The sequence below is a fragment of the Lepidochelys olivacea genome (assembly GCF_965140295.1).
Source record: "Lepidochelys olivacea isolate rLepOli2 genome assembly, chromosome: 1".
Lineage (NCBI taxonomy): Eukaryota > Metazoa > Chordata > Testudines > Cheloniidae > Lepidochelys > Lepidochelys olivacea.
Genome location: NC_140411.1, coordinates 243026892 through 243044465, shown reverse-complemented (window position 1 = coordinate 243044465; position 17574 = coordinate 243026892). Strand labels below are relative to the sequence as shown.

Here is a 17574-nt window from a genome sequence, read left to right as displayed (position 1 = left end):
AAGACAATGGGAAATTCAGAGAGCAAAATAAAGATGTGAGAATGTCAAATTGAACTCAACATTGGTTATTGCAATTCAATTAATTCAAGGTTTTGTCTTGTTACAAAGACAAACTTCTATCCTAGTTTTATGCTGACTAGTCTGAGCCAGGTGATTTTGGTATTAATATGGAACTATGGATCCTTAAATATGCATCCTTATTTACTTCCAGTCAAGCTTGTCTCCACTGGAATTATTAGATTGCTCATGTCAGTTGAAACAATTCTGAAGTAGCATTTAGAAATATAGTCAAGTTACTTAAATATCAATGTCAAAATTGCCTTGCCCAGGTGTTTCTCATAGCTAAGTTTTGCCTCTTGTACACACACAAATGTCCTACATTAATTCCAAAGTTTAATATGCCAATCATTATTTTGATATTTAAATTTCTCTGCAATTCCATCAGTTCAGTAAACTCTTATGCCACTTCAGTGAAACAGTGGTAAAATCCTTTAGCTTATGAGCCAATTTAAAACTTCTTCCCATCTGTCTAAAAAGCCATCAATTCTCTTGACCACAGTCTGTGTGATTTTATTTATTTTTTAGACTGAACTCTTTGAAACACTCAGGGTTTCTTGCAACTAACTTTTGCTGTAGGGAAGCACATTTTCTCCTGACAAGTAGTACTATGCTTAGTGTAAGTAGTTCCTGCAGATTCAGTGCTCTCAATTACTTACTGATTTAATATAACTCCTAGACAACTAAGACTTTACTTGTTAGTAAAACGTAGGTACACGTCACATGTTGTAGTCATTTAAAGGCTTTTAATTCAGGTACATACAGTAAGCTAAATTCTGCTAACAAAATAAGTCATCACTTGGGTAAATAAGTAGCGAAATAACTTTTATAAGCATCAGTTGGAACTGGCACAAAGGTGAGTTCATGAGCTTCACAGTCTCAATGGCTGGTTTCTTGGGAGAGTTCATTTAGGATTTTAGGTGACTGAGGGAATTATGATAGCGCTGTTTTTAGTCTCTTAAAAGACAATGAATAAGGTGCTAGTCAGGAACAAGGTGTTCTTGCTGGCTAGGCAGCAGCAGTCGCTCTGTCTCTTATCCAGATGTTCTGATTTCAGGGAGCAATGTGTTGAACAACACAGGGCATTTTGTACACTTTTTTTTTTTTGTTAGCGTTGCTTGGTTCCTCCTGTTAGCAAAGCTGACATGGCCAGTCAGAAAGGGAAGTTTTTGGAAGATTTGAAATGTCCAGTCAGCATACAAGTTGTCCCTTATCATTTAATGAGAAAATAAGGCCTGTCCTTTATGGTTTCAGAGAAGTTTGCCTGGAATATTCCAGTATCTTTGTACAGAACCTCTTGTGCTATAGCATTTTATGAAAGACCTGTTGGGCCATTTTCAACAACAGCTGTCTTAGCTCTGATAAGGAGCCTACTTCTGCAAGTTACTTTTGGTGGACCCCTTTGTGGAGTGGTTCTTTGGCTACAAACTTTGCATGACTCAACAGAAATATCCATTTTGAAGCTAGAACATAGCTGTTACATAGTCGTTTTCTGGATGGTTCTTTGTTTAGTAGTTCATCCTGCAGCAATGTAAAATTTGACTCATTTGCTTGATCCATGTCCAGTAGATATAAGAATTAATTAAATAATACAGAACAGCTGTCCATTCCTCTGTACCATATGTGATTATTTCCTACATTTTAGTGGTATAGGATAGTCACAGGAAGTGCCTTCTACTAGTTTTTCTTGAGAGAAGAATAAAATCAGTTGGGCAGTCAGCTGAGTCTTTTGCTTAGAACATAGGCAAAGTCACAGGCTCTTTTGGTGAATAGCATGAAGGACAGACAACTTGGCTTAAAGGTTTCGTTCTCCCTTCAGTATAGTGATAACAAGTCCAGCTGAATTTTTGGAATACTGAGAGTACAGAGGCTTTCCATCTTCAGTTGCCAGACTGCTGGAGTGAGAAACCTATTGTATGAACTTCAGATAGAGATGTGGCTGGTACTTATCAAACTACTACATTATTTGTGTTTTTAGTGATCTCTTGTCACATCTGTTCCAACTCTCCCAGGCCCCTGCCCCTCTCCCCCTCCTCCCCGCTGGGCCCTGGAGTTTTTATAGCATGTTGAGCAGGGCCTCAGAGACAAAAGGTTGAGAACCTCTGCTCTAGAACCCTTCACTTTGACCTCCAACAGATCACAAAAAGCAATGCATGCCTCATATTCCTCAAATCTGACTGTCATACATTGCATATATTTAGGAAGTTGTTTTGCCTTACCAGTATTGAGCTTATCAGTAAACTCTTGTGCTAGTGTGAGTTGGTGTGCATATTGCTTTTTGGTATCTATTGGAGGTTGCAGTGAAAGCCTTATGAAGTGTGGGAGTGCTCTAGGCCAGTGTGTGTGGGTGGTTTTTTTTTTTTTTTTTTAAAATGACCAGTCTGTGGATTGGTGCTGGTCTCTGAGATCTCCCTGACAGAGTTTAGGAATGCAGCAAGCAGGTCTCTGGTATCAAAGATTGCGAAACATTGCTCTGTGTAATGTTTTGAGTTGGTAGGGTGCATCCTGATTCAATTTTAGCTGTCACTAAGGTTTATTTCCTATTTTTTTTGAGTTGGGTTTGATGTTGACCTATCCACTGTGGTACAAAGTCACGTTGGGGGAGGAGATGATGACAGTGACTGACACATGAGATACCTGTATTTGAGTGTCATGCTATAATTTATAGATAATTGTGTCCTTGTTTTTTCCCATGGTGTCTTATTAAAAACAGATTTATTCATTCACACAGTATGTTGCATGCAACCATACTACCCTCTCAGTGAGTCAACAGGGGTTGGAACTGGATTTTCAGACTCCCAGTTCAGATCTTAAAAACAGTAGAAGTAATTGCTAGCCTCTGTTTAGTCAGTCTCTATAAGATGTCTTGACCCATGCTTTCCTGGTGGGATTACACAACTGGACAGCAGTATCCTAGTGGAGATTAGGAATCCTGGCTTCCCACAAAGCCAAGAGTAGAAGTGTCTTAGATTGAATGTGCTTTGGTTATCCCAACTACAGTACTGTCTGAAAAGTAGTGTGACTGAGTAGCTAAGGTTTGACCCTGCCATATCAGAGTCCTGAGTTCTAAACTTTACTTTCTCTGCAGAGACCTGGCATAATATATCTATGAGGTGCCAGTTCACTTATAAAGTTAGACCACCTTCTGAGTTGGAGTTCATGGCCTTTGTCAATAATAGTAGTGAGGTACATTGGATTATAATCTAGTTAGTAAAGATAAGGGTTGAAATCAGTCTCTTTCCAAGTTCAGGGAACTTCCCTTAGGCTACAGATATATTTGATGGGGAAGTCCTCTCACTTACATATACCTCCCAGATTGAGTTTTTTTTTCTTGAGCAGCTGTTCCAGCATTACTGTTTCACTCAGTATAGTTTGACTTGTTACATTTTTTTTATGGCAAAAAAGTGAAAAACCATGACACAAAGAAATAGGACCTAATGTAGAACTACTATTTTATTAATTGGCACAGAACATATCCCAGAGTGCTTTAGTTTCTTGGCAAAGAATGTCTGAAAACAGTTGAGGCAACCCATTTTGGAACTCTTTTTTTTTTTTTTTTGGTAGCTTTGCTGAACACTTATATTTTCTGTATCAAATCAGTTTGCATTGGCATGAAAAATTCAAATACTGAAAACTGACATTGTGTGTCTTTTTTTGCCATTTTATTGAGACTCTTTTAAAATAAAAGTTTAAAACTCATGTTGAACTGAAAACTTCTGACTCAACCTTAACTCTAGAGTGGTAACCAGTAATTCCACAGTTACATATAATCTTCCTCATTATTACAACATAAATCATCCAGGAAACAACCCCCATCTGAAAAACAAAACTGAGCAAGTACAAATCAACTGTTTCTTCATTATGAAATAATTGTGAAGTATGTTTTAATACATAAACAACTATTATCAGTGCTTGAGTCACAGTGTTGCTCCAGATCCAGTTCCCTTAGCTACAACTGCTTGTCTGTACATGGGTCACGGGGTTGTCTGACTGTCTAGGTAGTTTGTTCATTGAAAACTTTGCCTTTGTTCTAATCCACGTTTTGCAAAATTTAGCAAAAGTATAGTATAGCCCTCAGTCATTTATCTTATGACGCATGCAATGTACACCAAACCTCTGCCTGCATGGAAGCAATGCACCCTCGTTCACTGGTTTCACCTCAGTTCAACACTCTCCTTAGCATAAAGCATTTAGACCGGTCTGTGGTAAAACCAGTTTGTAGTTTATTTAGCAGACCTAAAGGTAGAAATAGAGATTCAAATACAAGGGTTTAGAAACATAGGGTTACAGGTAAAAGAAAAAATAAAATGTAATCTTTAGACTATACTTATTAACAAGTTACTTTCCTGTCTAGTAACTAACATTTCTCACCCACATGTTCAGTTCAGAAAGCTGGGATCCACCTTTCATGAGAGAACCCTGCTGGCAGAGTTTCTCCTCTATAATGGATAACAACTTGGGCCATTTCTTCTGCTCCTGTACATTTACAGGCTGCTTTAGTTCAGGGAGGCCCCTCTTCTGAGAATTCTTCTGAGGTTCATTTCAGGGTGGATTTGATTTAAATCAAATAGATTTGAATCATGATTCAAATCACTAGTCAGGAAGACTGTTTTAATCATGGTTTTCTACATAAAAGTGCATTCTTGTTGGTTGTTATAACCTTAATACATATTCTTCACAACTCGGAGATAGATGTAGGTTTCATTTTTAGAAGGTACACACTACATTTTTAAACAGTGATTTATTTTGAAAACTTTTCAGATTAGTTTTACAGCTATATCAGAAAATGAATGATTGTTTGGTTATCTGATTTACCAAAGGTAATTGAAGCAGATAGTTCACCTCCCAATGACTTCATAAATATCACCAGACAGACATTTAAATTGTTTTATTTAACTAAAACAGCATTAAATACTATTTTTTTTCTTCAACAGCAAACATATAATATTTTAACAAAACAAGCATGTGTCCCTCCCTTCTCACATTTATCTCCAGATTTCTTCTCCTTGTCCAGATCGATTCCATCCCCAACAATCTTCTATTGTTGAACTTTTTGAAACTGCACTTTTAGAGAGGTAAGGGATTGACTCAGTATACACAAATTTGCAGAGGGACAATAGGGTTGAGAGGTCTTATTTCTCACCTCTCTATTTATTTAAGAACATTTTTGCTGTTAATAAGCATGTTACCTCTGGGGAGACAAATCCAGTTTGAGAACTGCAAACCTAAGCATCTCTGATGGTATCTTCTAGACCAGGGATTTCAAACTCGAATCACCACGAGGGCCACATAAGGACTAGTACATTGGCCTGAGGGCCGCATCACTGACACCCCCGCCCCTGCTGCCCCCGGCCCTGCACCCACTCCACCCCTTCCATCAGGCCCCGCTACTGCCCTGCCTCTTCACACCCCAGCTGTGCCCCCTCCCTGCCCCTATTCTGACCCCTTCCCCGAATCCCTGCCCTGACTCTTCTCTGCCTCCTCCCCTGAGCATGTGGCTCCGTGCTCCTCCCCCCTCCCTCCTGGAAAGTGTGAAGTGCTGCCAAACAGCTGTTTGGTGGTGGGAAGCGCCTGGAGGCAGGCAGAAGAACAGGGATGCGGCATGCTGTGGGGAGGGAGAGCGAGGTGGAAGGGAGCTTGGCAGCCTGCAGGAAATAACCTCACGGGCTGCATGTTTGAGACCCCTGTTCTATCTACCCAATGGGACTCATTGCTCAGTCTAGAAAGATTAACCTAAATAATCCATACGGAATCTCCTGGAACCCCATAAGATTGGGTCCCTAATCCATGAACCATTGTAACTCATTTACAAAACTTTTCTTATACACACACACACACACACACACACACACACACACACACACACACACACACACACACACACACACACACACACACACACACACACACACATGTTTGTGTGTGTGTGTATGTGTGTGTGTGTGTATGTATATGTATATAAACCTGATTTCTTCTCCCCACCCCCCGCCCCAACTGGTGCTGGACTACAAAAAGAGGAAGAGAACCCCTTAGTTATCCATCACTTAGAGGAAATAGTTAACAGCACCCTCTGAATCATGGATCCTTTTGGCCTGAAGGGCAGGAGCTGTTGATCGCTTGCTATTAGTGAAAAACTGTTTTCAGTCAAAGATCTAGCTTGTTAGAATTCACTTTTAGGCACAAGAAAGCATGTAATATTTGTTTTTTTGTAACCTATTCCGTCCTTTGTTAATAAACTTATTCTCCATTTTACTGTAAACTGTGTTAGTGCTGTTATGTTGAAGTAAAGGGTGAGTCTTCTGCTAATCTAAAAGGCTGGTCTGTGCTCTGTCTCTTTGGAGGCATCAAATTTAATAATTTCTGAGAGTATCCAGTGAGATGTCTCTGGGGAACTCAGGTTCACTTAGCTTGCTGGCAACCAGTTTAAGACTGGTGGAATCTTCGAGTTTTTTCTGGTGAACTCGACAGACTGGTGTGGCAGGGAGCTGACCGTCAGTCTAATCTCTAGCAAAGCTCACTCTTGTTCAGGCAGAGGGGTAACACACTGGCTTACAGTTCTAGATTACCAGAGGAGAGCATCACAACTAGTTACCTCAACTACTATCAAAAGGGAGTCAAAGGTGGAGACTGAACTTTCCTCTTGCTCTAGAGCAGGGGTCTCAAACATGCAGCCAGCCCGCAGAGTTATTTCCTGCAGCCACCAAGCTCCCCTCACCTGCTGCCCCTCCTCTCCCCCAGCATGCCACGTCCCTGCTCCTCTGCCTACCTCCAGGCACTTCCTGCTGCCAAACAGTTGTTTGGCAGTGCTTAGCGCTTTCCAGGGGGGAGGAGTGGGGAGCTGCGTGCTCAGGGGAGAAGGCAGAGAAGAGGCGGGGCAGGGGTGGGGATTTGGGGAAGGGATTGGAATAGGGGCAGGGAGGGGGCAGAGTTGGGATGGGGACTTTGGGGAAGGGGTTGGAATGGGGGCAGGGGAGGGCAAGGCCTCTTGGAAGGGGTGAAGTGGGGGCAGGGCCAGGGGCACGGGGGGTGTGGGCTTTTGTATCTTCATATGAAGTGTCAGTGATGCGGCCCTCGGGCCAATGTACTAGTCCTCATGTGGCCCTCACGGTGGTTTGAGTGTGAGATCCCTGCTCTAGAGTAAGTTTCCATAGGCCCGGGTTGAGGCACATTGGTGAGACAGTGTGGGGGAAACTGGAACATCTGTTTTCCATTTTTAACTTGTTCTGTGACAAAACTTTAGTCTGTTGGGTCCAGTGTACAGCACAGTAAAACTGTTACAACAATCCTCCAATTTGTACTGTAAAGAGGATATTAATTTAGGCTTTCTGAAACTGACTAATCTTTGACATAAGATGCCAACAAAACTCTGAAGATCCAATTTGCCATACAATTTGCCCATCTGCTGGGGGGTTGGGGTAATGATATAGCTGGGTCCCCTCAGCTAGATGCACTTTTAGTGTAGACAGATCTGTGGTTTTTCCCTTTCTTTGGGTCTGAATGCTTCTGAATGTGCTTGATTGTCTGCCTGGGCAGCCTGCTGTGAATTGCTCAGCCAGCAGTGTCCGCTGACAGTTTGCAGGTTATAAGCAGCTGTTTGGACACACTGACCATTTACTGGAGGCAGAGCTCTTTATTTTGTAGATGTGCCTCTTTATTTGGGGGCAGAGAGGTGGGTGGGAGATAGACATGTTTTCATTTGTTCCAGATTGTTAAAAGTTACCTCCAAAGAATTTAACAATTGGTCTTGTACCATTTTTCCTTTGTAATGTAAAAAGAAAACTTAAGATTTTTAAAAGCTTTTTTTCTTGCTTGCTTTTACTTTTAAGTATTAAGAATAGAGTCTGGTTTTGCTGTAGGACATCTAGGTGGGAGGCTTAGATGTAAAGATTCAACCATCTTGCCCCTTCATGTAAGGTACAAGAGCTCAGACTTCAGCTACAAAAGTTAGTAATTGAAGTTAAACGTCAACACCACCACAAACTTAAGCAGACTGAAAATCACTTCCTTTCTTAATTGCTCAACTTCCACTCTCTTGGATCTAGTGTGGATTTGTATGCTCATGCTAAATTCTGCCAGTATAAGCTGCATCCGCACAGTAGCCTTTTGCTGGTACAGGAATGTTGGTCACAAATCACATCCCTGATCAATACAGGTATGCCAGAAAGAGTCCTAGGGTAGACCTGGCCTGCTTGGTAAATGACTCTCCCTCACCCAAACTGAAATAGTTCTACCAGTACCAAAAATTATAACCAGGCCATGGATAACATAACAGGTGAGACCTTGCAAGAATGGGGCCAGTAAATTACTTGATATAGTATACTGGTATTCCAGCAAAGCGGTTGTAAGGCTGAAATAAGCAAAAGTGGCTGCCAGATTTCTACTGTATTAATAGCCCAAAGTCACTTAAAGTAGCCCAATCTGGGCAAGTTTTGGGCTAGTAGCCCAATAAATTATCTATCTATAGGCTGGGAATGCACCACCAAGGTGCATGGAGGGGACAGTACCCTGGGCAGGGGCACAAACATGGAGGGCAAGAAGCCAGCCTCTGTCCCAGGCTGGGTGGCACTAGTGAGGGGTTTGCTGGGGTCTGGAAGACACCCACATATGGGGTTGGGGAGAGGGCGCTCGAGATAGCACATGAGTGTCTGGGTCCCCGCATGAGCCACTTGCAGCACAGACCGGACCGGGTGAACTCACAAAGGGGTCCGAGCCACCAGTGCAGGGAAGGGGCAGCATCTTCCATCCTGCTGCAAATTTCACCCAAGGTGTGGGGTGACATCCTGACAGCAGGGAGGTATCCAGAACAGCAGCTGCCTCCTCTCCTGCCTGAGCAGCTCCAAAGGCTTGTTTTGAGCTCTCTCTCCTCCCCTCCGCCCAACACACAGGGCCGCTTTTGGGTGTCTCTACAGGGCATGGGCTAGGGGTACACTCTGCCTACCTGGGCACATGATGGGCAGGGGGACACCCCAACATCAGCCCCCACCCAGATCTGCCCCCGGCTGGGCTCTTGCCTGTGCAGCACAGCAGGAGGCTCCTGAGTAGCAAGGCCAGCGATGGCTCCGTGGCGGGATGGGGCAGCGCGGTAGCCACAGATGGCAAAGGGGCAGTGCAGGTGAGTGACCAATCACTTCGTTCCAGCAGCCACAGCTCTGTGCTCTCTCCCCCCCCCCCCCCCGCCCTCCTCCTCCCTGGGATAGACACAGCACAGGCAGTGCTCTCTCCTCTTCCTCTCCCCCTCCCCGGGGGGGGGGGGGGGACACAGCACAGACTTTTTGTATGATCTTACACACCATAGCTATATCAACCTAAGTTTTAAGTATAGAGCAAGCTTAAGCCTGTGTTACTTGTTTTACTACCACTCCTTCATTGTTCCTCAATTGGTTAACTAGAAATCTAGAGCTCCCACTGCCAGGTGGACTCTGAAAGGAAATGTGTCTAAGCAGCTGGTGCTCAGGAGGCACTGGGTCCAGGCTTAACGTGGCCAGGTTGTGAGACCACACAGCCACAGAAGGATGCAAGTGTCTGCATCTGGGAGTGTGCCCAAGACCTCCCCAGAGCTAGGAACAGTGATTGATCACTACCCAGACTTAGTGCGGCTTAGCAGTAAGTAGGATTCAGCAGTTGGATCCAGTTGCAGTCGACTGGTATCTGCCCAAAGAGGGGGCCCGAGACCAGGTAGTGACAGCTTATTTGTGCCAGTGTATGGGAATAAACTATATTGATTATAAACACCTTTGTCTGAATACTTGCATCCACACTTGACAGAATACTTACATCCACAAATTTTAAGTCTGGTTAAACTGCTTAAGGGGTATGAAATATACTGCATAATTGTGTCCTGGTTACAGGAAGGCAACCATATATTGGGTAAAACTACTGCCAAAGATGACATGTTAGCTTACCATAGTTACTACTGGAGTATTAACCATGTTGTGTCTTTATATTCCATGAGTAGAGCCTGGCATGTCATTAACTGTGTAATAAACATGGCTAAATATTAGCATAGACAGGGTTTTAAAAGGTCCAATTAATCTTTGGAGGTCACATTTTTGTTGCTCTTTGACTGTAGACAGTTTTCTGAAGCTGGGTTAACTGTAGCAGGAGCTCATTAGTTTCTGTCTAGGTTCTTATATTGTGGCTATCACCATGGTTTCTGAATAAGTCACTAAGAAGGGTTTATCTCTCAGTGGTTGTATCATGGCAACTGCAAACCTTTTTCTTTAAATGGAATTTCAATGAGGAATGCAGCAAAACATTGTGGAGGCTCTAAACTTAAATTCTACAGTCTGTTCACAGTCATGTTCTCTCCTGTTGCTAATGTTAAGACACTTGGGTTTTTGGAAGATGTTTCTATGTGTTCTAATAAGACACTTATAATCTCCCTACTTTCTGTGTCTGTCAGGCTTGGCAGTGACCATGTGCATTTTAATGCTCTAAAAAGAGGGGGCAATGTTTTAACTAGGACCTACTGAACAGATGCTACTGATCATGCTTACTTTTCAGTTACTTAAATAGGTTCCCCACCCCTGCCCTACAGAAATATGTCCTGCAGGCCAGATCCGACCCGTTGCTTAATTTCCTCCAGCCCACAGAGCAGGGTCGGGGCTCGCCCTGCTCCGCCTGCCCAGCGCTCCAGCCGGGGAGAGGGGTCGGGGCAAGACCAGTACCCTGACCCCATTCCCCGGCTGGAGCGCTGTGCAGGGGGTCAGAGCAGGTGGAGGCCTCCCAATTGGCTGGGGCTCCTGGGCACGCCCCCTTTGCCCAGTGGCTAATCCGCCACTGGGAGTAGGGCAAGCAAGCAGGCGGCCCAGTGGCAGCAGAGGAATGCTCAAAAAATGTAGGCCTTTCCCTTGGGGAGCCAGGCCTGGTGTGGGGCAGTGGGACGGGAGCCGTTGCTGCTGGAGAGCGGCGGCTCCTCTTGGAGCTGGGTATGCACCTGGGGCCCCCCAATTGGCTGAGACTACTGGGTCCATCATTTCTCCCCCCTCTTCCCTTCCCGCCCCCCACACAAGGCTGGCTGGAGGGGTTGAGGGGGAGGTGGCCTCAATCCTTCCTGTCACCCCCCCCCACCATCATTGCTCACCCACCCGAAGTCGGGTCCCAACCAAGTGTCCTGTCTTGGCTATGCCATTGGGCCGCCCACCCCAGAGCCAGGAGAGGACAGCCCCTCTTGGTCCATTCTGGGGAGGAGGCCCCACCCTCCCGGGGATCCTGCAGTTGGCTCTGGACCCCCCAGAAATGTACTGACAAACAGGGGAACTCAGAAGAGCCACATGACAGCACCAGGGTATGGTAGGGGTGATTTACAGCAAGAACCGCATCACAGCGTTGGATCCAAAGACCGGGGTAGTCAATGGTATGGGCTTTGGATCAGACCCTTGCTTTATATTTGTGTGTGGCCCGCAGTTTTTTTTTTCTCTGTGGGTCAATGCCCCTGATAGAAAAAAGGTTCCCCACCACTGCTCTAGGGGTTCTCAACTACTCATAGTGTGGACCATAACTTAATAAAACTCATTTGTCCTTCCTATTCATGACTGTAGCCCACTTTTTCCCATTTGTGATCAAATATTCATGTGGCAACTAGCAATTACTCACATGGAGAAGTCCAATTAGGAAAGTGAATTTTTAGCTGTCTCTATTGCAATAGATTTTAGTCAGTCTGTTTTTAATCTAATCAGTCTGTTTTTGCTCTTCCTTTATCTGTTCTGTTTCTTACCTACAAAAGGGTAATAAGCACCATATAACCAGCTCTACAAAGATGAGAGTATGGGAACCTCTTGTACCTAATCTTTTGAAACTTTATTGTGGACATAAAATCATAGAAATGTAGGACTGAAAGGGACTTCAAGAGGGTCATCTAGTCCATTCCCCTGTGCTGAGGCAGGATTGAGTATACAGAGACCATCCCTGACAAGTGTTTGTCTAACTCGCTCTTAAATCTCCAAATATTCTACAGTCTCCCTAAGAAACCTGTTCCAGTGCTGCTATCCTTTATATTTAGAAACTTTTTTTCCAAATATCTAACCTAAATTTCCCTTACTGCAAACTAAAGCTGATTACTACTTATCCTACCCTTGGTGAACATATAAAGAGGACAGTGATTAATTATCTTCTAACTTTTTACGTACTTGAAGACTTATGTTCCTTCAGTCTTCACTTCTTTACACTAAACATCTCCAGTTCTTTCAACCTTTCCTCATAATCATATTTTCTAAACCTCTCCATTTTTGTTTCTGTCCTCTGGACTCTCCAGTTTGTTCAAATTCTTCTTAAAGTCTGGTGCCCAAAACTGGACACACTACTCCAGCTGAGGCCTCACCAGTGCTGAGTAGAACGGAACAGTTTCCTCCCATTTCTTACATGTGACACTCCATATTAATACATCCCAGAATGAAACTTGACTTTTTTGTGGCAGCATCACTCTGTTGACTCCTTCAGTTTGTGATCTTCCATAAGCCCAGATCCATTTCAGCAGTATACTGGCTTGCCAGTAATTCCCCTTTTTGTAGTTGTGCATTTTGTTTTTCCCCTTCCTAAGTGTAGTACTTTGCATTGTTTTTAACTGACTTGCATCTTGCTGATTTCAGACCAGTTTTCCAATTTGTCAAGATAATTTTGAATTCTAATCCAATCCTCCAAAGTGCTTGCAAACCTTTTCACTTTATCAACTGCAGATTTTATAAGTGTACTCTATAACATCATTCAATTCCTTAATGCAGGGGTGCGCAAACTGCGGCCCATAGGCCGGATCTGGCCTGCCAGCCATTTTAAGCTGGCCCTTGAGCTCCTGCTGAGGAGCGGGGTCTGGGGCTTGCCCTGCTCCAGCACTCCGGCATTTCAGCTGGGGAGCAGGGTCAGGGGCCGCTCCATGTGGGTCCTGGAAGCCGCGGCATGGCCCCCATCCGGCTCCTGCATGCTCCAATCGCCCCCCTTTGATGCTTCAATGCACAGGAGTGGGAGAAGAGAGATGCTGCTGCTTCCCAGAGCCGCTTGAGGTAGTCACCACCCGGAGTCTGCACCCCTGAGTCTCTTCCCATGCCCCAGCCCTGATCCCACTCCCACCCTCCAAATCCCTCTATCTCAGTCCAGAGCACCCTCCTGCACCCCCAAATCTCTCATCTCCAGCCTCACCCCAGAGCCTGTACCCCAGCTGGAGCCTGTACCCCAACCCCTGCCCCAGCCCTGATCCCCCTCATGCCCTCTGAACCCTTCGTTCCCAGCTCAGAGCACCCTCCTATACTCCAAATTCCTCATCCCCCAACCCCATCCCGGAGTCTGCACCCCCAACCCCAATTGTGTGAGCATTCATGGCCTGCCATTCAATTTCTATTCCCAGATGTGGCCCCCGGGCCAAAAAGTTTGCCCACCCCTGCCTTAATGCAAACTTTGGGTAGTACTGGACCCACGACAGACCTGTGAAAGACATCACTTGATGTGTCCTTGTAGTTTGACAGCAAAACACCATTGTTAAATACTCTTAAAATACTCTGAAACCTCTTAAAATATAGTTTTTCAACCAGTTGTGCACTCACTTTATGGTAATTTAATCTAGACCCCATTTTCCTAGCTTGTTCAGGCAGTCTTTTGATTCTGTCATTTCCTAACACACCTGTGTCTTTGCAACCTTAAGGTTATTGTTTATGTAGTTGTTTTTGCTTGTAACTTACAAACTAATGTAGAATGCAGTATTGTAGCAGTGTTGGTCCCAGGATATTAGAGACACAAGGTGGGTGAGGTATTGTCTTTTATTGGACAACTTCTGTCTAACCAATTGATTCTTACTGTGGGCATGTCTACGCTTACCAGTAGATCGGCACTGCTGCAATCAATGCAGAGAGTGTTGATTTAGTGGGTCTGGTGAAGATTTGTGTATTTGTGCATTCCACCTCCCTGGGAAACATAAGGGAAGTCAATGGGAGACACTCTCCCGTCGACACAGTTCAGTGTAGCCACCGCGGTAAGTGGATCTAACTACGTTTGACTTCAGTTACGTTATTCATGTAACTGAAGTTGCGTAAGTTAGATTGATTTACCATGGTAGGGTAGACCAGCCCTATATCTGCTTGTGATTTGTAACTGTGTGTTTAGTGCTTAGATGCTACTGTAGTGATTAGTAGTAGATATATACCTTCAATAGATTGTCTTGCATAAAATGAAGATCTCTCTCTCTCTCTCTCTCAACTCATGGATCTCAGAATTATTTAAATGATGATGTCTTCTAGCATTCCTAACTGACCAATCACTGATTATGCTCCTTCCTGTTGCACTGGATCTTGAAGTGTCTAGCACAAAGTTGGTGTTGTAGAAGATGAGCAACTACTACCAGATAATACTCCCAGAATGAGGGAAGGCTAGGAGTCAGTTAATTTGAATCAAGAAATTTCCCACTACTTTAACACCATGAATGCGAGTTTCCCAAAATTTATTTGCAAAGCACAGGAGTGTAAATTCACTTCAGGAATGGCTCTTAACAATCTTGAGGGGATAGAAAATGAGTCTTGGGGACCAGAAAGGAGCAACGACTCAGTCTTAGATTGGCCATGACAGAAGACATGCCACTTACTAGATTCTTTTGTGAAGATGTAGCCCACTCTTGCTCTAGTACTGGTACAGTTCCATTGATGGTAGTAAGTGTGGGTGTGCTACTGTAAATATGGCAGCAGGCACTCATGCCATTGTTTTTGTCTAACAGGTCTATAGGACGTGGTGGTAAAAACACCACTGGCTGCCTTAAACCCTAATGGAAAGACAGTTACTACTACTGGCTTCAGAAAGGGAGTGCTACTGTAAGAAAGGGAGATTTCCCAAGAAGCCTAATGTAAACAGGAGCTGGCATTCCATCTTGTAATGCAGCCTGCCATGTGCCAAGGAATACTCTAAAGATTATAGTGTGTCTTTGGTGGTTATCTAGTGTCTGTCTAAAAGTACAGATTTAGCTAGAAAGAATTTCCATCGTATCCATGTTGAAAATTTGTTTCAAAAACAGAAATCTTTATTAAACACATCTAGTTGTGAATTGACTGACTGTCATATCGGGGAACATAATAGCTAGTGCTTTTGATACGAACATTCCTTCTGCCTCCTTTAAAGGAAACCAGAGCAAGGAAAATGGTTAAGAATTACTGGTCATATGAGTAGAAATGGAAGTCCTCTCTAATAAGAGGTGCCTGTAAGAGCATTGGTACCAACTAGATAAATCTCCTTGCATATAAGTGTGTCATATGCCTAACCAACTTTCTAGAATCTTTCAGACTTCAGCTAAGTAAACTCTGTTTGCTTTTTAGGGACAACACATTGTCTTCAAAACCTATCCCACAAGAGGGAGCAGAACCCTTCTGAGAAGGGCCCCAGTGTCTCATGAATGAACCAACGGATCTCGATAACACTGTTATTCCAGAGCCAGTCCTACGGCTCAGGAAAGGACACATGCCTGACAGTGCAGGACAGTTAAGCTATGATGATGACCACTCTGATGAGGGGCTCCTCTTAGAGGAGCCAGCTTTATCCTTGGACCTGCAAAAGGTAAGTTGGGTACCTTGAAACTCTGCGAATGACTCTGGATAAATGAGGCTTGACTCTTAGATGCTGCATAATTGTTTTGGAATGTGTGAATTAAGGGCCAGATTTTTATAAGGTATTTAGGTCCTTTATAAATGGGATTGAAATGAGATTTAGGTACCAAGGTGCTTTTGAAAATCCCACTAGGTGCCTAAATACCTTTTAAAAATCTGGCCCTAAGAGCCTATAATCTTTGTTTTTAAAAAGTCTGTACTCCTATCTGAAATATATAGTATACATGGGAAAGGAGGTGTGAGTGGGAAACAAAGGCAGTATGCTCTAAAAACAAACATATATGCAAACTTCCTAACCCATCAAATACGTGGGACTAAGCTATATGCTTGGTCAACTGAATTGGTTCATGTTGGATGAGTGTCTTCATCATAAGCTAAAGATTCTGTAATGGCCAGGAAGAAATATAACTGCAGCTCCTTTCTGTGCTTTAACAGCTCTGACTGCGAGGACTCCTGCTACTCTGTTGTCCTTGGAAGATGGGGACCACTTGGATAGTACTGTATAAAAAAAATCAGCCTGTCCGTGGCACTGTGCCTTGCAGATGATGCCTGTAAACAGAAATGCTCTGGTTTGAGATGGGTGTGTACAGAAGCATCATTCAGTCTGCTGCTAGGCTACAAATTGGCTGTTAGTACAGACTTAACTGAAGAGGCTTACCGAATTCAGCTTAAAATATCCCTGCAACAAGGGTGAAAAACAGCCAGTGCTCATTGCCCTTCTAAAGGATTGCAAATAAGCAAAGTCTGTTCACTATACAGAATTCTTTTAGCAATTATATACTTTCCTAGAAAGTATTTTGGGTATCACATGAGAACTTTTAGGACTCTGGTTCTATAATATAATAATATTCTGCCAGCTTGCCATTGTGTAGGTGGTCCTATAGACATCTGTTTGTCTTTACGCAGATGAAAGGTGTGGGGGGGGAGGGAAGTAGACTTACCTCCACAGCGTCAGCCAATGTCTAGTGTAAATGTTGCAGTGGTTACTGGTGGCATGTAGACTAATTTTTAGTGTTTAATTATTAGGGCTTCAGATTTGTCACAGCATTTTTATCAAAAATCATGGTGCAGTCACAGTAATTTTAGAAATGTCATAGGTTTAATGTGACTGCTCCATAATCGTTGATTTAAAAAACAAACCAAACAAAAAACCACAACCCAACAAATAAAATTCAGCTTTACCTCTTGAAAATCATAGCAGGCCAGCATTGGCTTCTTTTCCCCACCGAGGAGGCACCAACCATCTGTAGCAGCACCCTTCATCCAGGCACTGCAATCCTAATCCCAATCCAGGAGAAAAGGATGGAGTATGGGGGCTTACCCAGCAATGGCAATTCCTGTCCTGTAGGGTTGGGCCTGAGGTTTGAGAGCTAGCCTGACCCCCACTTGCCTCAGGCATGGGCAGCGGCAGCAGTCTCCTCAGAAGGCAGTTGGGCCAAACCTGAGCAATGCTGCTACCCCATGTTCCAAGAAAATAATGGCTATTTTACAGGCGGGGAACTGAATCACTGTAGGTTAAGTGACTTGCCAAAATATCTTAAATTGTTGGTAGAAGTTAGAATAAAATCCTATAAAACCCACCATTCTTTACAGTGGGGAAAACATCTATTTAGCTTTATATAAGCTTATATTGAGCTTTCTTGGCTCAGCAGCACATATAAAATTTTCTCTTTTTAATGAGGTACTGCACAAACCTACGACCCTATATAAAAGTGCTTTCTTCGAGGGTCCTCTGTATATTCCCACTCATGAGATGTGCTGTCTGGTACAGTTCAGATGATGGACTCTTCTCATATTATAGCCTATTAGAGGACTCAGGTGCCCTTCTTACCCCTCCCTGTTGCATTCTTGGAAAGTTTTGAGGGAGAGTGTGTAAAAGGCACCATCTACCATGTTAATTCCATTCAGCTACAGCAGCAGACAGAGGTGAACCTCTTCATATCAA

At 43.7% G+C, this 17574-nt stretch overlaps 1 protein-coding gene across 1 annotated transcript in view; it reads left to right on the top strand.

The window, feature by feature from the left end:
- The window catches only part of ADIPOR2 (adiponectin receptor 2), a 64614-nt gene that overhangs the window by 12023 nt on the left and 35017 nt on the right, over positions 1–17574 (top strand). The window contains exon 2 of the mRNA XM_084643027.1: positions 15342–15579. Coding sequence (XP_084499153.1) covers positions 15415–15579 — 165 coding nt within the window. The 5' untranslated portion in view covers positions 15342–15414. The remainder of the gene's footprint in view (positions 1–15341; positions 15580–17574) is intronic.